General features: G+C 35.5%; 1 protein-coding gene across 1 annotated transcript in view; it reads left to right on the plus strand.

Moving 5' to 3' along the window:
• The window catches only part of MALRD1 (MAM and LDL receptor class A domain containing 1), a 286,614-nt gene that overhangs the window by 170,877 nt on the left and 93,874 nt on the right, over positions 1 to 21,863 (plus strand). The window contains exons 29-30 of the mRNA XM_087760128.1: positions 3,724 to 3,904; positions 18,248 to 18,376. Coding sequence (XP_087616254.1) covers positions 3,724 to 3,904; positions 18,248 to 18,376 — 310 coding nt within the window. The remainder of the gene's footprint in view (positions 1 to 3,723; positions 3,905 to 18,247; positions 18,377 to 21,863) is intronic.

Consider the following 21,863-nt stretch of genomic DNA (forward strand, 5'->3'; position numbering starts at 1 on the left):
GCTTTTTGTCTTGTTATGTAGAGCTGTAGCTGAGCAAGTGAAAAATCAGCCTCTCATGCTTTATGAAGTGCTGCTCTTGTATAGGAACTGCTGCTCTTGAACCCAGACAGGAAAAGAAATGTCTCTCCTGCATTTTATTTGTGTACAAGAATTTGTGAAGTGCAAGGAGACTGCCATTTCTGTTGTAAAGTTTCTACCTGAAAAAAATTTCTTCCTAGCAAAAAGTATTTCACAGAATCATAGAATCATTTAGGTTGGAAAAGACCCATAAGATCACCAAGTCCAACCGTTAACCCAACACTGCCAAGTCCACCACTAAATCATGTCCTCGAGCACCACCTCTACCCTTCTTTTAAATATCTCCACGCATGGGGACTTAACCACCTCCCTGGGCAGCCTGTTCCAATGCCTGACTACCCTTTCAGTGATGAAGTTTTTCCTAATATCCAATCTAAACCTCCCCTGGCACAACTTGAGGCCATTTCCTCTTGTCCTATCACTTGTTACCTGGGAGAAGAGACCAACCCCCACCTTGCTACAACCTCCTTTCAGGTAGTTGTAGAGAGTGATAAGGTCTCCCCTCAGCTTCCTTTTCTCCAGGCTAAACAACCCCAGTTCCCTCAACTTCTCCTCATAAGACTTGCGCTCTAGACCCTTCACCAGCTTCATTGCCCTTCTTTGGACATGCTCTAGCACCTCAATATCTTTCTTCTAGTGAGGATCCCAAAACTGAACTCCAGTGTCTCAACTGTGGAAAAAAAATGCCCCAGTTCCTGTAACTGCATAAAAATTTGATACTTTATCTATGATACCATATACAAATTGACTGCTACAACATTTTTAGGTGGATATTTTTAAAGAAATATGTGATCAGTATTACTTGTTACTTGCGGCATCCTTTACTCAAAAATCAACATGATAAATGTAACATAAGTCTGAGCAGAATGTCATATAATGTAATGTGAAATCCATGAAAATCAGGCTAACAACAGAGGTGAGGCTTATATTCTGGTTAACTGTGCTAGATTTAACATTTCCAGATTTTATGTAAATATTTTTCTCTGTATATTTTAAGAAGCTCCACTGACTTCCCTACATCCAAACTTTAACACATGTAATTTTTTTATAGATTTGGGGCTTAATGTTGGGATAGATACAATTTTTTAATTTTTCTATCTATCTCGCTTAAATGCATGAAAGTAAAGGAATTCCCGTATCATTTAGTATTATTATTATCCACTTCATTGTAAGTCTCACAAATTCACCACAAATACACAACACTGAGCTACTTTTGTAAAATTAAACAGTAATTTCTTATAAACAATGTTTGGGAAATTTTCCCATTCCAGACAGTTCTCAAGGGCAGACAGAAGAGGTTCCAGATACAACAAAGGGATTAAATGTTAAAAAGTGCTTCTTTTCTGAGTTTTATTTTTGTATTCCATGTTGAAGACCTTAAAGCCAAATGTAATTCATCATAACCATCCATTTTATTCATGTCATGGATAGATGCAAGATATTTGCAGACTAAACATGTTACCCCAATAATATGTAATACTCTTTTGGAGGCTATTGAAAAATATCAGAATCAATGGAATAGATATTGTTGAGTTACTGAAATAATTATGTTAAATTGTTGACTACATATTTGATGAACAGATATAATATGAATAAAGTTAAGATAGATTTGCCAAACTGTTTTACCACTGTTAAAATCAGCTTCAATTACCATATCTACTCTTTTTGAGCTCAGTTTTAGTATGGAGTCCTCTCTGTTGTGTTTCCAGGTTGAAATGTAAGTGGAAGTTTTAGAAACACTAGCATTCATTCTGATTCCAGTCCCCCTTAATTGCATTGAATATAGGACTGAAAGCAGCTTTTTCACTGGGAGGGTGATTGGTCGCTGTAACAGACTCCCCAGCGAAGTGGTCAGGGCACCAAGCCTGTCAGAGTTCAAGGAGCATCTGGACAATGCTCTTAATCATATGGTTTAGTTTTAGATAGTTCTGCAAGGAGCAGGGAGATGGATTCCATGATCCTCATGGGTCCCTTCCAACTCAAAATATCCTGTCATTCTATGATTCTATTAAATGAATGGATCTCTGACATGATGGCACATAGACTCAGGAGTCTCGCTGGGAGAGACAGGTTGAGAAAATCATAACCAGTTGTCATCGACTGTGGAATTAGCAGTGCAAAACGCCAGTGAGATCCTGTTATATTATTTTCTCTTTAATGGACTGTGTTATTGGCTTTAAACCAATGAGACATAACTGAAGAAGTAATGCCTACACTTGTCTCTGTAGGTGCTTGTGTGCTCAGTCATCGTGACTTATAAAGGGCTGCTATCACCACTGGTCCAACACCATTACTAGTGTGCAGCAATAGAGTTGTTCAGCTGAATACCTATGACTTTACATGCAGTTATGGAGACCCTTCCCTGTGTTTTCTTTCGTATTTAGCAATTTACAGTAAAGTTGCCATTGTTATCAACTAACTCCTTTACAATTAACGATGGTTCTCCAGAACACCATCGTCAAGCTACACTTCAGTATCTCTATCTTTTGGTAGGTCTGAGGACTGCTTTCTAAAAGATATCAACAATTCTGTGAGTTCCCTGATTCAGAAACCACTAATATAATATTATTGTGCATGCTTTTCTGCACTTTCCTATTCAGAATACAATATCTAAAGCACCAAGATTCATTTTCTTATCGTAAATATGCATAAGACAATCTTATTAATATAAATCTGATCTAACAGGTTCACCGTGTATAAAGAAATGTAATTAATTTCCTTTCCTGCCTATTTTTACTGTTGTCTCTATTTTCCTTAGGTTTTGCTTGTTCATGTACTACTTTCTTAGAACCTTTGTTATGCATTACATGTAGCTGTTTGATGCATTGCACAGTGTTTTTATTAACCCGAGCTGGAGTACTAATGGGTTTTGATCAGAAAAGACTAGCAAAAAAATTTCTCATTTAGAATTTGGATGATTAGTCGCACAGTCATAAAGAAAAATAAATTTGGACATATACAAAACTTTTGCAAATCTTTACTTTCAGTGGCATCATGTATATGCATCATCCATTCACAGCAATTGAAACTGGTGCATCTGCATTCTAATACTACTATTAAAAAATGAAGCATGTTGTTTGCTGCTGACTTGCCAGTTAGGTGATATGATTGGATATTTAAAGAAAAGCTTTAAAATATATTAGCATCTTTTAAAGTCAGAATACTCTTATTTACCTTCAAATAAATTATACTAAACCTATGATTATCTTATATTTCTTAGTTTTTCCTCCCTTGTATTACCATTGTCACAACTTTTTAAAGATTCTAGCTATCTGATACCCTAATTTTAAAATGGTAGACTAACCTTGCATGCAGTAATATATTCTAAACACAAAGAACGGATCTCAGTACTACATAAAGTTAAATACAACTCTACCAAAATGGACTGTTTTGGAGTTCAATCATACACATAGTAATTTCTGTACCGAGACTCCATCTGCTATTGATATTTATGTGATTTACATGGTAATCATCTCATTTCACTACTTTTCCTATTATCCTAGCAAAGCACACGTTTACCATTTCTTGACAAAACTGAAGGGGTGCCTTCCAGTCTTCTCTCTGTTTGTTTTGCTTTCCAAAAACTAGTATTTGATAACCCATACTTACATGTATCTTACTATATATATTTTATTCAAACTTCAGACTGATGATGGGATTGTGAAAATATGGAGTGAATCAGGAAATCATGGAGATGAGTGGAACAAAGTCGAGTTACACTTGGGGAAACTGAGGAATTTTGAAGTTATCTTTGAAGGCATTCGTACCAGAGACCTAGGAGGAGGAGCAGCAATAGATGACATAGAGTTCAACAACTGCACCACAAGTAAGTTCAAGAGGGAAGTTTCTAGAGGGATGCTGAAGGAGATGCAGGATGTTCTTGCTTGTTTTTAAATACGACATGGTTTCACTGTTTTCATCATAATGTCACTGTCCATAAAATCAGTTATGAGCACATTGTTTTCACTCTTATAACTTCAATACCATTTTCTGCTCATACAGGAATCTTGTATTAATGCAGCGTTCTCTCGCTAAATTATTGCAAGTAAATTTAAGAAATGCTTGAGTTTTTGTTTCCTTAATTTATTTGGGTTTGAGTAAGAAATTTCCTTCTTTAATTCATTGATAAGTTATTGAGTCTCTGACATTGTATATAATAATTTTATATAAATTATGTCAGATTACATCAAGTGAAGCCTGTGGTCTCTCTGTTGTATCATAAAGGCTCTTGCCTAAAAATGAGTTGAGACTACAAATGAACCACTGTCACTATTCGTTTTCCCAGTTCAGTTCAAGTGTTAAGGCCAGCAAAATAAAGAAAACCTTTTGCTCCTTCACAGGTTACTCAGTCTATTTAATTCATCTTTTTGTGGACGTAAGCTAAAATAGGACCAGAGTTTACCTTTAAAAAAAAAAAAAAAAAAAGATAAAAACTGGGTAAGATAAAAAAATCAAGAAAGGAAATGGTCCTTATCCCTTGTAAGAAACAGTGTGACACAATATAAGTGGATATGTTGAGTGAGGTGATCATTACCAACGTCACATATCAACACTGTATGAGTTTTCAGGAAGTTATTTGGGCAAGCTTTAATCTCCTGACGTGGTCTGAATGCCCATTATCAGTTGGAGCATGGAAAGTGCATTTCTGGATAGCATCTCTTGATCTAGTTTCATCTGAAAAATGCAGGTTTTGCATTCAGAAATTGCTCGTGGTGTAAATCAAAGAATGGAAACTGGGTAGAACTTAGGACCTACTTTAGAACTGCACTTTAGTAAAACTCTAAGGCAGATGTACGCTTAAAAGCTCTTCCAGGCACGTGAACACTAGTCACCTATCATCTTGAATAACAAAGAGGATGCTGATTTCGCTTGCAATTTGTTGCCAAGGTGTGCTCAGATGTATTAATTCATACGGTGGGGTCTAGTTAAAACACATTTCTGGGATTCTTTCCCATTTTGGGGCTACAACAATTTAGACACTTCATTTCATAGTCAGATTCATGAAGATATTCAGCAAATAAAAATAGCAGGATTTATTTTTTTAAGGAAGAAGAAAACTCCTTGTTAACTTCAAAAAGATAGTATCAACATATCTTCATATAATGTAAAAATATTTCCTCTTACTCTTAAGTCCACATATTTTATAATAACCTGAAAATAGACGTTATATAAACATAACTGGAAATATTCCACAGAGTTGTCATTGCAAGGAAGGAAATTGTTTCGATAGGGAGTTGGAAAGCTGTCATATGAAGGATCTTAAATCTCTTAAAATGTTAAGATTGCTGAAATTTACATTGGTTTTAGTCTATGACCCTACAAATCTGAATGTTAATAGTGTTTTATAACCAGTCTTGCATTAAAATACCTTTGCAGTGAAACAGTTCAGAAAGTAACATGGATTTATTACTATATGGCAACTATCTGGTTTACAGTGCTGCTTCAGCAGGAAGTTCTGTTGGGAAAGCAGTTGCTCAGACTGCTTTCACATACTTACACCTTTGGCATAGCAATATTCCTGTGTATTTTGCAGAAAATTATTGTTTATGAAGATGGATGATCCAGAGAAGGCTTTTCTCATAAAAGTTTGAAATACAGAGTTGAAACTCAGTATACAATACAAATACAAATTTTTTAAAGATTCAATTAGAAAATTTGGAAACCCAAGATGTTAACCCTTTATAGAGCTGCCACTTGCATGGTATGTTTTTGAACTGTAATAAGGTACAGTCTTTATACAATCAGGAAACATTCACTTACAGCATCTCCGGTAGTGTTTGTTAGGTACAGCAGGATTTTCATTAAAGTTTAGATGTATGTATCCTATGGAAGTGTGTTTATGCTTATGTCTTTGCTTTTCAGCAGGATCAGAGGTCTGTCATATATTTGCTTTTTAACTGTATGTATGTGCATGTGTGCAAATGCATATTTGTAAAAAAAACAAAATAAAACAAACAAAAACCCAAAAAACAACACACCAACACCCACCCCACCACCCACCCCCAGATTTTTCTGTCTCTACAATGATATTTAGGCTCAAACCAAAGTCAAGAAGGAATCATTGCATTGTCTTTAGCACCCTTCACATCAGCTCTGTGTATGGTTTTTTTGCCTTCTACTCCAAAAGTTGAGATTTACTTGCTTAATTTTCTTGAGACTTTTGGTATGCTGACCTTCCTGTTGGCATGATGACATGAAGGAGCCTGGTCTGACCTTTTTCATTCTTGTTGTTATTGATTCTTTACCTTTGTAAGACAAACAAACAAAATACATTTTGCCAGATTCTCAAAAATAACATTTCCCATCTGACCCAAGCCTGGGGCATTCAGAACAGAGAAAGCATGTCATGTCTAAATTGTTTTTTTGCAGCTCAGGGTTCACAGTTTTATTGTGTCTGTTGTAACGAAGCTAAAAGACAGCAAATACAATCTTACTGCAGCCAAACTCAAGGAGAAGAGTAAGATAGAAACCAGAAGGGGTCAGGGGTTTCTTCTCCACAAAATGACTTGATTTATGACACTTATTCATGCACTGTGTTTGTAGCCGTAGAATTGCTGAGCTAGGCACATGGCCAAGGTCCTCTAGGGAAACTGAAGGCCGCATCTGTATTTTCCACTGGGACTTAAAAGATTAAAGTAAAATCTTATATAACATTATGGATATTCTGCCCATGGTAATAACGTAAGCAGAGGAATAGACCATGCACAGAAAAACCTCGAAGATAATTGAAAATAATTAAAACTTGAATAAGAGGTTTGAAATAAACAGAAAGGAATGGAAATGAGAAAGTCTTAAATTGCATGGGAAAAAAATTGAATGATTAGCTGCTTCCCAGCAGATGGCATGTAGTGGTGGAGATGAATGTTCGAGCAATTCTGGAGCTTTCAGATATTTTGGGATAGCCTCCTCCTCACAGACTGTCATTTTGGAAGCTGCTGAATAGCTTTCCTGGATCATGGTTTACAGTCAACACAATAAAATAATTGCCTCTTTGCAGAAATAATGTACTGAAGTGGAGAGAGTGAAGAGGGAAGAGAGAGGCAGTCTGTGTGAGCATTTTTGACATATGAATATTAGAACTGCTTTTATGCAGTATGGTAATATTCAACGGTTATAGCAGAGTTTAATAAATCCAAAGATTTGGTTTATTGTACATGTGTATTCCTTCAGCTGGCTTTCATACAGTGTGTTACAGAAAGAAACTGTACACATCATAAGGGAATCTGTGTGGAGGTGGATTAGCTTTGCAGACTTCTTTGCTTTTCCATTACATAGCTGTGATTTACATAGCTCATGTTATATGAGGATTTTCAACCAACAAAAGAGAATTTTTTCACTATTTCCTTTTAAAAATTAATTGGTTAAAAGCTTCTGTATCAGTAGAATACTACAGATAACTATTTATTATGATCTGAGCTTCTGGGACCCTATCCTGCAAGGTTCACTTCCCTCAGGTCTCACTAATTTCTATGGAAGTGAAGGTCAAGAAGCAGCTGTGGATTTATTGGAAATGTGAGAGGTCTTGAAAATATTGTCAGAGATTAAAAAAAAAAAGGTATAAAAGTCTTATCAGTTGGTTGTGAGACGGTGAGTTATGTTTTGATAGAAAAAATAATTTAAATTCAAAATCTAATATCTTTTTATTTTGCAGGTTTAATTGAAAAATGTGAAAAATAGTGGAGTCACACCACAGCCAGAGAAAGATTGTTCTCAATATTAAATTAATTTATTGATTAATTATGTTTGAATTTGTTTCACCTTCTTGTACAATAATTCTTTATTCAACTTTAGTGACAGATGATCCTATGTGACCTGAATGGAGTTTAGAGTGGTCACCTCTTGTGCTTTTTAATAATTGACTTTGACCATGCATGAAGTTATTTGCAGGCTAGAAAAAAATGCCTGCAATTTTGCCTTAATAAAAAGCTAAAATACCTATGAGTAGTGTACAGAATAATCCCTAATGATAATTTTATTTTTGAGACTTCTGACACTTATCTTCATGATAACATCTTCTAAAAATCCTGTCGCTAAGAAGCTGTGGTCTGGTAACCTTAAAGAGCACTTCAAGCATTATCGATTTACTTTTCCAGCTGATGGTTCACTGTCATATAATAGTGAATCGAGAACGCAACTCATCAGACATGCTGTTGCCAGTAGTCTGAATTTTGTACATCTGTAATTTTAAAGGAATCTTGTACTCCAGATACAAAACACAGAATATAAGCATGGACATATACCTTACTCAACCATATCATACATACTGGTTTTGGCATCCCAGGGCACCACCTGAAAAACCAACAGTGAAAGATAAATGAAAATAAGTGAATTATACTCTAAATTCAAATTAAACAGAAATTCCTCAAATAGTTGATTATTTAGTTGATTTATATATTTTTTCATGATCCGACAATTCAGTGCGATAAATGTCCAGGAAGAACTTCAATGTCTATTACTGTAAACTTTTTCTTTCCCTTTCTCCTCACATATTTGTATTCCTCCTCATCTACTGTTTATGGCAAAGACCATAGGTGAAGGTACTGCAATCCTTTGAACAACTTTGCTTCCATGCTCCCATAAACAAGAAGCTTTGAAAGTCTCAACAGAGAAAGCCTTTCTCATCAGAATTCCATCCTAAGTTTGCAGATCAGAGAGAAAACAACTAAAACATCCTAGTGTTTGTGTGTGTAGGCCAACTTTTTTATTTTTAAAATAAGCCAGTGTTTTCTTTGAATCCTCAGCTATGTATCATGCAAAGATTTACACTTAGTAGAGAGTTTAGTTCCTTCTGCTCAGACACTTGAGAAAAGTTCAAACGCTTATAACAGAAATATTCAGTACAAACCCGGCCCTGAAGTGAGAGGAAAGGGAATCCAGGCAGAGAAAGCTGCTGGAGCTGATTTAGTCAATCAAGATATACATTTGTATTCAGCCAGAATGTATGTCCAGTTACCTGGGTTTTTTTTGATCTTTGTCTTTTTCTTTTTTTTCCTCTTCAAAATATTTTAATGTTTTATGATATTTTTACCAGTTTTTATAAATAGGTCAATGTCAGGGTATTTTGACATGGGGCACTGGAATTACATCACCTGACTAAAACTTCTGGGTAAAAGTGCTGAAATTGATGGTAAAATTCTTATTTATTAGTCTAATGTTTGGATTTTGCCTTTAGAAGGAAATTATTTGATTTCATGGTGAGCTGTCAATTTGCAAATTGCTGATATCTATTGAATCTGCTTCATTGTAGAGGACAAAAGCTCATTTTGAGAAGTCTAGTAATTTTGGTAGCTTTAACTTAATTTGTGTTACTGTATTAACATGAATGTACTTTATCCTTTTTGAGAGAAAATCTTACTGAACTCAGATCTCATTACACTCAGCACAGGGTACAGATGATGCACGATTTGGTTCTAGGCAAGAAATAATCGCCCTTCTGGAAATGTGAAAGTCAACCACAGCTGCCTTCCACAGCACTTCCCGAATGCCCTTGTACAAAGGACTGAGTCAGGAAGGCAATGTGCTCAGGGGAGGTGCAGAGGAAATACAAGCTCCCTCAGCTCAGCTTACCTGGGCTGCTAGAGTTACACTGGGGGAAGACTTGAATTCCTGCACAAGTCATGTTATGCACAAGGTGATTGCTTAAAAGGCGTTGCATATTAATACTTTCTAGAAACATATGAAAAAATATAAATTCATTTTTACTGAAGAAGCAAGTATTACATAGCCTGGCTTCAGGGAATGAATAATATTGCATTTGACATTCTTCTTTGAAAAGATTAAAAGAATGGAAAGAAGAGAAATATGGCACCAGCTTGAAAATCATAGTATTCTCTACTTTTTATTGCACTGTACAGAAGTAATTTACACACCTGTAATACTCCAGGATTGCTATTTCTGTTTGAGATTATGTAAAAAATGCATGAGAGCTTAACCAAAAGATTTTTTTGCCATCTTTCCTTCTTTTTGCAACTCTCAGATTGTTATTAGGAAAACACTTGAGGTCATTTGCCACATATTTTGAATATGAGAAACAAGTTTTAGTTTTTACCTCACTTTTCATGGAGAGACCTCAGTGGCTTTTTCAGTTTCTGTTTATTTCATGTGAAACTTTTGAAGAAAAGTTGCTGACTTCAAAGATACTTTGGTTTGGTAGTAGGTGGCTGCAAAAGCGTCTTTTCAGTATAAAATTAAAATCTCATCATTCTGACATTCACTTCACATATTGCTTACTCTTCATATCAGATGGTAGATTCCTTGACTCCACATATTTTGAACGGGCCACAAGAGAAGACTTTTCATGGCTAGTAGAATATACAGGGTAGAGATGGCTGGATTTTAATTTTTTTTAACCACACAATCATTGCCTATAAAGGTGGCACTAGAAGAATGAACACTGCCCCAGCCTGAGTTCATTTTCATATGAAATTACTGTAGAAAGTAGGCACCCTTCCAGTACAAATATACTGCATATAACAGTTGATCTTCTGTAACCCATCATACACCTAGATGCAATATGACACCCAAGAGGAATTTCTCATCTAATGACAATTCTGCAGAGTCAGGGAGAGCATTCAGCTGAGGAAGTGCCTCCTTGTTGCAGATAATTGCAACTTGTACCTGTGTGCTGTACTCCATTGGTCTGTCACAACAGCCCTTGTGCACCACATTAGGACAAGTCCCTCTATAAAAAAAAATAAAATATTTGTATGAGATGCTTCTAAGAAATCTGTGATAAGGGGAGAGAGTGCTGTGATTGAGTGGTTTGGATTGATTCTGCATCACGGTGGAAACAACAGTTTGACAATAATTTTATAGGGTAAATATCATTGAAAAGCTCTAAAACTAATCTATTCAGCTGAACTTTCTGAGGTGTAATGTAGCTCTGCACTGGAATCAGGATGGAGGGGAGATGGTGCGGGAAAAAGGACCAAGCAGTAGAGACCACATGTCACATTGCTTCAGGAGATATTTTTCTCTGGTTGAACATGTTCATAATTACTGGGAAATAGAAATTTCTGCAAAAGCATCACTTGTTTTTTTACTTTATCTCCTCTTCTCTCTTTCTTTTACCACTTGCAGGCTCCAAAGAGAGCAACCCTAGAACACCAGACCCTCACTCATTGCTCAGTCCTCACTGTTTCTCCCTAGTGTCTGCTTTAGTATTGAGCAAAATATGGCAGCTTCCTGCATGAGGGTACCGTGAGCATGAGCTCCTTATCCTGCTGATGTACTCTATGCCAAGGCTGGTCTTTCAGTCTTAATCAAATATAAAAACTTCTGTCCTTTTCTGTTTTGGGTTTATATACTCCATGATACCAGCACTAGAAGTTGAAAAGAATTTTTTTCTTATCTTTTGTATTGCTTGAGCCAGAGCCAGTTGTACATTTCCAGAACTATGGATGAATTTTTTATTCTTCTAGTTTAGTTGGTGGCCTTAGGCACTATAATACTACTTGCTTTGAGAGTCTTTAGGAAGTCCATTGGCAGATTTTGTATCTACAGGTGAAATTCTCTCCTAAGAGTCAATATAAATTTTTAGATCTGCTGTTTATGTCAGAGCCAATGCATATATTTGAATTAAATCTGGCCTTTTAAATGACACATTCTGTGAGAAGAATCCCCTATGGTTTTTGAATTACAAAAGAATCTTATTTGATATTATATCTAGCTTGCATGAGTAAAAACTTTTCGTCTAGTTTTCCCTGCAAAAGTTTGCCAAGGTCACCCATAGACAGAAACATTATTGATGAATTTGCTAATAGAGTTTTAATGTTCTATTAAAAGTCAGGTAGCAAAGGGTACTGAATAATTGGGGTAAGCAAGTTAAAAGCTTGATGCAAATTGCGCTTCATAATTTCTCAACTTCAGAGTACTGAGTACAGTTGAGTTCCAGTCCTAATGAAACCTTCTAGGAGCTTGTATTTTGTACATTTTCATTTAAACAAAGGGTGAAACTTGGAAAGTAATGTTCCTTTCACTGAATAATATTTTCAACAAAACTTTTTTTTTTTTTAGTCTTTGGTTATTCCTATATCTTGAGTATTGTGGAAGACGGGAGGAAAGTGATACAAGTATACTTACTAGACAACACAATTTAAACAACAAATAATAGAATGAGGTGAATTTTCAGCTGTAATTAGAAAACATTTCTACTCAGAAAGGACCTTAATTTCTAAAAAGACAAATAGGGGGGAAAAAAAGTCTCATATCCTTGAATATACATAATGTTTCATTTCATACTGTAGACATGGTGGTGGTGTACTGTTGAGTGCATGCATTCCTCTTCGAGAGCAGAGAAGATGAGACTCTCAGTAAGCAGCAGCTCAGTGTACTTGACCTTGAGTTACATGTTGCTTTTCAAAGCAGCTCAAGGTCTGGTTAGCTGCAGCCTTTAGCAACCATAATAACTTAGGATTCACCCTATGCCTTTCACAAGCCCATAGCACTGGCCAAACATAACCTCTGACAACCTATGTAAGTCTTAAGTGTTGTAATGCAATACGGCAAGAGCATCTCTTCTTTTTGGCTGTGTGAGCAATCAGTTCTTTCATGATAAATATTTTAAATAGGAGAACATTCATTGTGTCAGCCTAACACCCAATCTATGAAACTTACTGGTATCTATCAAACCAAAAAAATTTTTTTCAGTTATCCATTTTGTTTCAGACAATCAAGACCTATAGCTCATAGAGCTGATATTTGGTCTGTCTGGTTCTTTCCATGGTTTTAGATGTAATGGATATCACAGGAATATTTTCATCTTAAAAAGCATTGGTAAAAGACAGCTCTCATACTCACAGACTCAGAGATAACAGTCACTGGCTCGGTGCTGTCCTGTAGTAGCAAACTTAAAGCAAAGACGATCGTTTTCATGAGTTCTTTCATAGCCAATCTTTTCCTGGTAACTGAAGCCAAGTGTCTTGGTTAACAGTGTTGTATTTATCAGCTATTTCCAAATGAATCTTGTAACGTCTATAAATTGTGTGAGTACCACATGGGCTAGTCTTCCATAGATAACATATCCTGGAGATACATACAAATATGTAGCTTGTGATGTATCCACAGTAGAGTCACAATTTATTTGTGATATGCATGATGTGCATCTGTGTCTTGCTTGTTTTCTATGTATATACAAACACATACGTGTATTCTTATTAGGGAAGGTCTTATCTTTGCTGGTATTCTGAGAATTACGTTGTGCAGAACAAAATATGTGGAAATGAAAGTGACTGTATGTAAACACAAGTTCTATGGCAACTGTCATTAATGTGCTTCTCTTGTAGGGTTTAGTGATCCAAAAGCCAAGCCAGTTCTATTGGTCTCTTAAAAACTACTTAGAAGATTATATGGCTCTTTGCTGCATCAATCCAAATTGTACTTAATTGAAAAGTGATATCCTGTGTATGTTTTTTCCTTTTCAAGTACTGCCATTTCATTTGGCGTAGGGATTTGCATAACGTGTAGTCAATTGTTACTACTTCATCTAAAATATGTACTGTGCTAGTTTCTTGTGGTGTCCTGATTTTCAGGAAATGCTGCAGTTCCAAGGGGAAACCAAATAAATGGGTATGATAAACCATTAGCATTTGGCTATGCCGTAATAAGTGTTTTCTTTTTTTTTAATTTATGAGAAACTAATCCCCAAGTATTTACTGTAAGCAAAATAAAGTTGGTTTACAAGGATATGTGTTGTGGCCTGTCAACTTTGATCTAGGAGAAAAATCAATGGTTTAATTGCTCCATTGATTCTTGTTAATCTAGTTATTTCTATGCTGATGTAAAGTTCGGTTGTTATCATAAGCTATGAAATTCTTCTTTGTGTTTTTGTGGCTTATGTTCTATATTATTTTGTTTTGTTTTGGGGTAGGTTTTTTTGTTGCCTGTATTCTCTATTTGTGGGAAAGGAATGGATCGTGATCTTTTGACTTGCAGCATATCTGTATAGTCTTCAGACTCCACAAGTTTATGGACAGAATAATTGTAGGAGAAGAGAGAGCAAAGCATAATGAAAAACAAAAGTAACTTGCCCAAGAAATGTGCAAGAGTGCTGGAAATTAATAAACATTGTTGGAGCTTCTGTTCTCATTAAAAAAAACCAAACACCCCCCAAACCCCACTCCCAATTTTTATGGCTCTATGCTGTTCCTTTATCACTCGTGCTATGCCTGTAGACCAACACTCCGTATCTGTATGGATATTTTCCATGATGTAAAATTATGTGTAGAACTGAGCAAACAATAGATTGTTCAGTTTAGTGGCTAAACCAAAGATTTGGAAGAAAGTCAGGTCAAAAAAGAACACTTATGGCTTTTTCATTAAGTGCAAGTTTCTTTCTGGTCAACGGTTTTCTTAAATTAAAATGAAATGTTTTCTTTTGGTTTTGGATTTTTTTTTGTTTTCTTTTGCTCTCTTCAAATTTTTCATAGCATACTCAGAAATAAGCTTAGTAGTTATCAAAAGCACTTCAACTCCTTGTAATTCCTCTCATTCCCATTGTGTGACAAATCCACATTTGTGTATCAAATATTTCACTCTTTTCCACCTCTGACATTTTCATGCATGGAATTAGCTCATTCTTTTGCTTGCTGTGGCTCACTGATCCATTTTAATGTTGTAGCTTCTCGACAATAACTTCAGATTAACACAGTGAGCAAAGTACAACTGATAATTTTTTTTTTTATTATAATTTATGTCCTAATTTGTTTGGAGTGTATTCAGCAGTATGTTAATATTTTTCCTTATAGGTTTCTTGAGCTGTTGTTAGAAGAAAGAGGCAAGAAAGAAAATTTGCCATATTTTCTCATGTTTTTTCTGCTTAGAATAGTTTGTTAGTATGTTTGGATTTTCATGGAATGTTGTGAGTTAGACTATTGGGGAAATATATATTTAATATTACATGCTATATACAATCAACCATCATCCAATATATGTTATCTTTATACCTACTGGTGATCAAAATACAACGGAGAAATATGATAGTCAAAAAGCTGTATATTTTTACATTCAGTCCACAAAACCAACATATGCAATGAAATAAGAGGTAATGAAAATTTCTCATTTTATCTGAAATATCACCTTTAAACATAGCTTAAGCTGTTCATTAGAAGACATCATTTTGTTTTATACTGCAATTCCCTAGAGGAAGGTTTGAATACTGTTCTTGGAAACATCCTTCTCCAAATTCAGTACTGATAGACTCAAACTCAGATTTTGGCAACCCTGTAATTTTGATGAAAAAATTAGAAATGGGCAAGATAACCTTTTGAATGTCCTCTCTTTTTCTTTGTTCAAAGTGGTTTCTAACATAGCTCTTTGTTAAGTTGCAGCTCAACCCTCAGAATTGAGAACATATTTTCCAATATGTCCTTCAATACATTTTTCTGATTAAATAGAATTTTTATATTATATTTAAAGAATGTCTGCTAAAAATGAAGTGGCAACTTCTGTGTGAAACTATGGTTATTTGGGTTGTTGATGCTCAAGTTGTATTTTATGGTTAAAACCCACCATATTTCTTGGTTTGATTTAGTTTTTAGCTGGTGTAGGAGTTTTAGTCAGAATGGGTGTGTACTCTGGAAAGTTGATTTTTAATGCCACAGTTCTGAATAAGAGTTTAGAATATTTAGTTTGACTATGCTATGCTAATGATGGTACATTTAATTCTGAGAGGGATTTTATTTTTATCTCTGCCAAAAGCTGTGGCAAAATCTCCATCATTATCATAAATGTAGCCTGGTATCCCTAAAAATGACATATAAACAAGGTCTTACTCCAAAAGGATAAACTTCACAGATACATGACTCTGTGTTTGGACTTTATGGTGTTCACATCTGTTGAGATACAAGTTTTCATTATGACTGTGTATGGATCACAAGTTTTATTTTAGAATAAGCTAAGAAATTAATAATATTCTTAAATGCTGGTTTCTGCTATGCTTGAAGTACTATAAAGTAGCTTATTAAAAAAAGAACAACTAGTTAATATTAAGTGCTAAATATAAATGGTAGAGTAACATAACATTGTCTTGATTAAAGGTGAAAGGAGGTAAAGGTGAGGAATATGATCAGTCACAAAACCATGGATTTTCAAATGTCATTCCCCTGTATGGTGATAATGTACCTCTTTCATACACAGTTAAATAAGATGTGAAAATTATTGTACCCTAATGGCTCTGCTAATAAATAATTTCTGTCATTATTTAAGCCATTGAGTGACTTAAGGAAGTTACTTAATTTTCCAGTGCATCATTTCCAGTGCATGGGAGGGAATGGAGATTAGGGAGTCAGACTCTTCTCGTAAGTGTCCACCGACAAGACAGAAGGCAATGGGCACAAATTAAAAAAATGGGAAGTTTCATCTGAACACAAGAAAACACTTTTTTTTACTGTGAGGGTGGTCAAACACAAGCACAGGTTGTCCAGAGACGTTGTTGAGTCTCCATCTGTGGATATATTCAAAACCCAACTGGACATAGTCCTGCACAACCTGTAGTAGTAGAGGCTGCTTGAGCAGGGGGTTGGACTAGATGATCTTGAGAGGTCTCTGCTAACCTCAACTATTCTGCAATTCTGTGGTTTTCCAGAATTTAGAATAAGCCATATTAATGAATTTTTTGTAGTATTTTCAATCAAGTTTTATCACGTCATTTGGGAGAGATGTGAAAACTGTCTTAACCATCACAAATGTTTCAGTCAATTTTTTCTCAAGAAACCACTCCTCTGCTAAGGGCTCTCTGCCACGTGGATTCTCTGTAAAAAGCAGCCATAGGTTTTCCTGTATTTAAGGCATTCATAGCAACCCTGTTGTTTGTGGATTCCCTGACACCTAATCAGATCAAATTGACAGTGTAAAATTAAAAACCAAACCAACAAGACAGATATCAATTTGAAACCAGATTTTATTTATACCAATGCTCAGGGACATATGCATTTCAAAACTTAAAATTTAAGACAGGTCCTGCAGGTAACTAACCTTATGACTGAATTTTTTTTGAACTATCCATTCTAAATATTTGAATCACATTTTAATGCTGTGTTGTTGCTCTATTTAATATTACCTTGCATACATGTCTAAACTAAACAAAAAATTTAGTTCTCCTTTCCTATTTTGCCCCAAAAAGAATGTAGTTTCTCAGTCTGTAAAATTCAGTAAGTACCTCTATTTGAGGACATTAATACCCTGACAACAATAACTTCCCCTTCTGGAAATATGGACCTGCATAAAGGTAAATATCAAGGTGTTCTGTCCAGACTGTGTTTAGTGATGTGTCACATTTTAGTCATGTTTGAAGGAAAAAATGAAACATTACAATGAATAGAATCAAAATACATTCTTCTAAATGTCTTATTGCACAACTTGGAGCTCTAGACAGCAAAACAATCTTAGGTTAACAGGAGTGCATCTTAAATGCTGCATTTGGGATTATCAGAACAGTTTCAATTAGTGCTAATTGAAATTATGGACCCTGGGCACTGAACTAAAAAGTAATTTAGATAAGTTTCTTTATAGTCTGACAGTTCAGAGATGGCTGTATCTCAGCACTCTTTGGCTTTGGCCCTAGCGCTTTATGTGCAAGTTACTAGTTACTCTCACTTTATGACACGATTTTCACTCACTCTCAGAGATGATCAAAAATTGTTGTTGTAAAACAGATCCTCATATCAAATACCATAAGAGCAATTTCTGGGCTGTTCACACACTCAGAGAAGTTTCTCTAAACTCTTCAAAAAAAGTTAAACATCTTATAAAGGCTTTAAAAGTTTATGCGTTACACAAATGTTGTAAAACAGTGACTCTCAGTTTAAAATGTTATTTTCCAAATGATGTCCTGTAAAAATGAGCAGAATAAAGCCTTTAGCCTGTCTACTTTTCAACAGCCCACAGAACCCTTTTTTATGGAACGTGCACAACAAATACACTGGGGAAACAGTCATGTTGATGCTGAACTGAATTTTCTTCCAGGCAAAACATCCTACCCTGGAAACTTTGGGCAAGGCCAATACAGTAGTCTAGACACACGTAATGTCCCATTAAAAGAGTGAGACCAAGTAACATCTGTTGGAAGCAGTAAATCACTGAAGTCATGGTGTATAATGGCTAAACAAATAAAAAAAAAAAAAAGTCCTTTGATTTAATTACAGTATTGACTTAAATATCCTGTTGGTTTCAGCTGGAGAGAATCCCAGGGAATGCCCTGCCCTCACTGATTTTGTGTGTGGGAATGAGAATTGCATAGAGTCTCAGTTCGTCTGCGACTATAAACCAGACTGTGAAGACCTATCAGATGAAGCTGACTGTAGTAAGTATCTCTTTGTGTATTAACGTAATCTCCAGTTAAAATTATAACTTTAAATTCTGTAGCATCGCTTACGTGAATTCACACAGCTGCTCAGAAGATAATTACAAGCAGGTTGCCTGCTCCACTAACAGAGAAGTTCTGAAATTTTCAGATCCTCAGAGACATTTGTTGCAAAAAGCATTTAAGTGTGATTTAGTTGCAAAAGTGTAACTTGCTCAAACCAAAGATTAAATATAAAAAAAATCCAAAAAACAGCTTAAGGACTAAAAACATATTTAAGGACTAAAATCCATGGCTTACAACACAAATTAACTCCAAGAAGAAATGTAAACTCATTTATTAAGTTGAAAGCATGTTGAGCTGTCAATGTTGAATGAAAAAGCTAAGTAAGCAAATTAATGCACAATAACATTTAGACATGATTCTGCTATAAAAAGTGATTATTTAAAAACAGGCCTGTCTTTCCTTTCTGACTAATCCTGTCTTTATGATTTGAGTTGTGTCGCTACATGTTCATTGTTCTTTGTTCTTGCTGCTACTGCAAAGCTATGAAAATATTTTCTTGCTATTACTCTATTACAGAACAGTTGGACAAAATCCAGTCTGTTTATATTTTTGCAGTCCTAGTGAATACTGAGACAAAATCTGTGTGTAGGTACTCTTCACTAATGCTGTTTGAGATGGAAGGACACAGCTCAATTTTGAAAATCTGGATCAAGTTAACAGGCTTTCCAGTTCAGTCTTGAAACTCAAAAGCAGTAAAACATTGTGCCTTTTGTTCCTGCTCCATGTCTTTGTTTATTTACTATCACTGTCCAGACTAGACTTTTGGAGCAGGAAGCTTAGGCAGTCCATATATACAGTTCAGTAATCAGTCTAATTCTTAATCTTCAAGCTGGAGAGCCATAATGCAGATATGATCAAAAGTAACCTTGGTAGTTAAAGTAAACGCGTCACATGCATTCATTCAATATTCACATTATGTTGAAGTCCAAGTATGCCATTGAAATCAACCAGCACTTGGTGATTCCTTGAAAATAAAAGGCATTTTCTCTTGCATGGGGTTGCTAAATGCTTTGACTGGACAGGGTTACAAAAATAATGACCCTTTATTAGGTGATGTAAATTATATTGTTTTAGCTAGACAGCACTTACAACCCAGAATACACATGAAGATGTCACTGTAGGATATTTAACGTGGAGTTTCTCCCTCTTTATTGTTTTTATAAAAGTAAATAGCAGTTCTGAAGTACATATGCTGAAGCTAGTGTCTATTTCTGGTTTCTTCCTCCTGCAGTGCTTTGCGTTCCAGTGAACTTTGTGAGTCATATTCATGGAAATGAATCTACATTGAACAATAACTTTAAAAGACTAGCTTTTTTTCAAGTAGATTCCAAGAAAAGATAGATTTTAAACAAATAATAGGTATTTCTTGTATATAATATTCATATTTTTTCAGGAGTTAGATGACGTAAGTGCAGAAAAATACCCTGTAAACGCACCCTTGTAACATTTTACAGTCCTAACAGAGACACAGTAAGTCTAAATTGCTGTCCAAGGTAAACTGCTCTGTAAAGATATTCAGAAAACTATGGAGGCGCTTGATTTATTCTGTAAATATTGTTACACGATATAGTAGCTTCATTGGGGGAGGTCCTGTGTTGTCTGGAAGGACTGTGATAGCATCAACTCTCTTTTCTTAGTCAGATAATAGATGGAAACATTTCAGGCCATAAATGATCTTGAATCACAGTAAAGCAACACAGTCTTTGCTATACTGCAGAAGAGTTTTTCCAAGGGAAGAAAAAAAAAATACTGATATTCACTTTAAATAAACAGTGCTCAATATCCTTTTATTGTAGATGGAAAGGCTGTAGTTACATCAAAATGTTTTCATCAGTCTTTAGTCTTGCTGTTGCTGCAGAACTAACAAAATATCAAGTTAACAATAGAGGAGAGATACTGTAATCTGGCATACAGAATACCCAGATAAGCCTCAGGTATAATATTTCCCTGTCTGCTATATCTTAGTTCCAACAAATGAGGCCTTACATTTGGATAAACACACTTTTTCCCTGAATGTATAGTTTACAGATGGGAATAAACAACATTAATGGGCACATAATACCTTCTAGACATGGAAACCACATTTTTAATGAAAAGGCAACAGAAGCTGCTTAATCAGAAAAGAGAGCAGAACAGGCACAGAGAAAGCCCTTCATAGTCTACCCTGCCCCATCACAAGTGGTTATGGCCCCATTTGTCTGCAATTTTCTCCTTTTCTCTGAGCTCAAGGTCCGAGGTTATTTCACATTCTATGGTTTTATACCAGTTACTCCAAAGAAGTAAATGGACCATAATCTACTGAGCAGCAGTTCCTCTGTGCAGGATTTAAAACAGAATCTGGATGAAATGAATTGTATCCACGTAAGCTGGTGGACTTTTTTTTAAAATAAACTCATGGAAATTACTTATTCTATGCTTCATTCAATCCAGTCAGGCAATCTTGCAAAATTTTCGTTCTCTTTCAGTAACTTGCTGGAAGTACTGAGGTGAAATAAGCACACATGAAAGCAGTTTCAATTTTCATGAATTGCAGCCAATTATACACCCAGATTTGATTAATAACAAAGCTTAGTGTTGCTAAGTCCAGCTAGAGGAGTGCTGGAATTATTGACAGAAAAGCAATTTTTTGGATAAATTGAATGATCCTCTTCTGATGGCTTCTAAATAGGCTGTGTTTACCCATAAAATAAAAAGTACCCAGCAAATTCAGATATGTCGGGTGACTTCATCAACCCTGTAAATACTATTCATAAATATTTATTAATAATTGTCTTCTGAATGCACTGTTAAGATATTAGGGTAAAATTCCTGAAGTCAGGCAATCTATTATGTATAGTATAAATTCCAAATGCATTTGGACTTTGATCTTGTTAGAACTGTGCAAGAAAACTGTACTTGTTTTTTCGATTAATGGGTTCCCTTCTTTGCCCTACCTGCATGTGAGGGTGTTTGGTGTTGGAGTTAGGCTTTATTAGGCTTACATGATGCTTGTAATGCACTGTCAATGTGGATGCTGAGTGCATTTGTGTATTCCTTTCATGATTCCTGAAGGCCATGCTGTGAATAACACTAACACAAGCACAGAACAGTTGAGGTGGGAAGACACTTCTGGAGATCATATAGTCCAACCTCCTGCTCAAAACAGGGTCCACTGCAATAGGTTGCCCAGGGCTGTGCCAGTCAGGTTTCGAATATCTCCAAGAATGGAGACTCCACAACTTCTCTGGGCAACCTGTGCCTGTGTTTGACCAGCCTGACAGTAAAAAAAAGCAGCTTTTCCTTAATCTTAAAAATTGCTTCCTGTATTTGTGTCCATTGCTTCTTGTCCTGACACTGGGCACCACTGAGAAGAGTCTGGTTTTGTCTTCTTTACACCCTCCCAGTAAGTATTTATACACACTGATAAAATCCCACTAAGCCT

The sequence above is a fragment of the Nipponia nippon genome, unplaced genomic scaffold, assembly GCF_047370975.1.
Source record: "Nipponia nippon isolate SJK-2023a ecotype South Korea unplaced genomic scaffold, ASM4737097v1 scaffold_1, whole genome shotgun sequence".
Taxonomy (NCBI): domain Eukaryota; kingdom Metazoa; phylum Chordata; class Aves; order Pelecaniformes; family Threskiornithidae; genus Nipponia; species Nipponia nippon.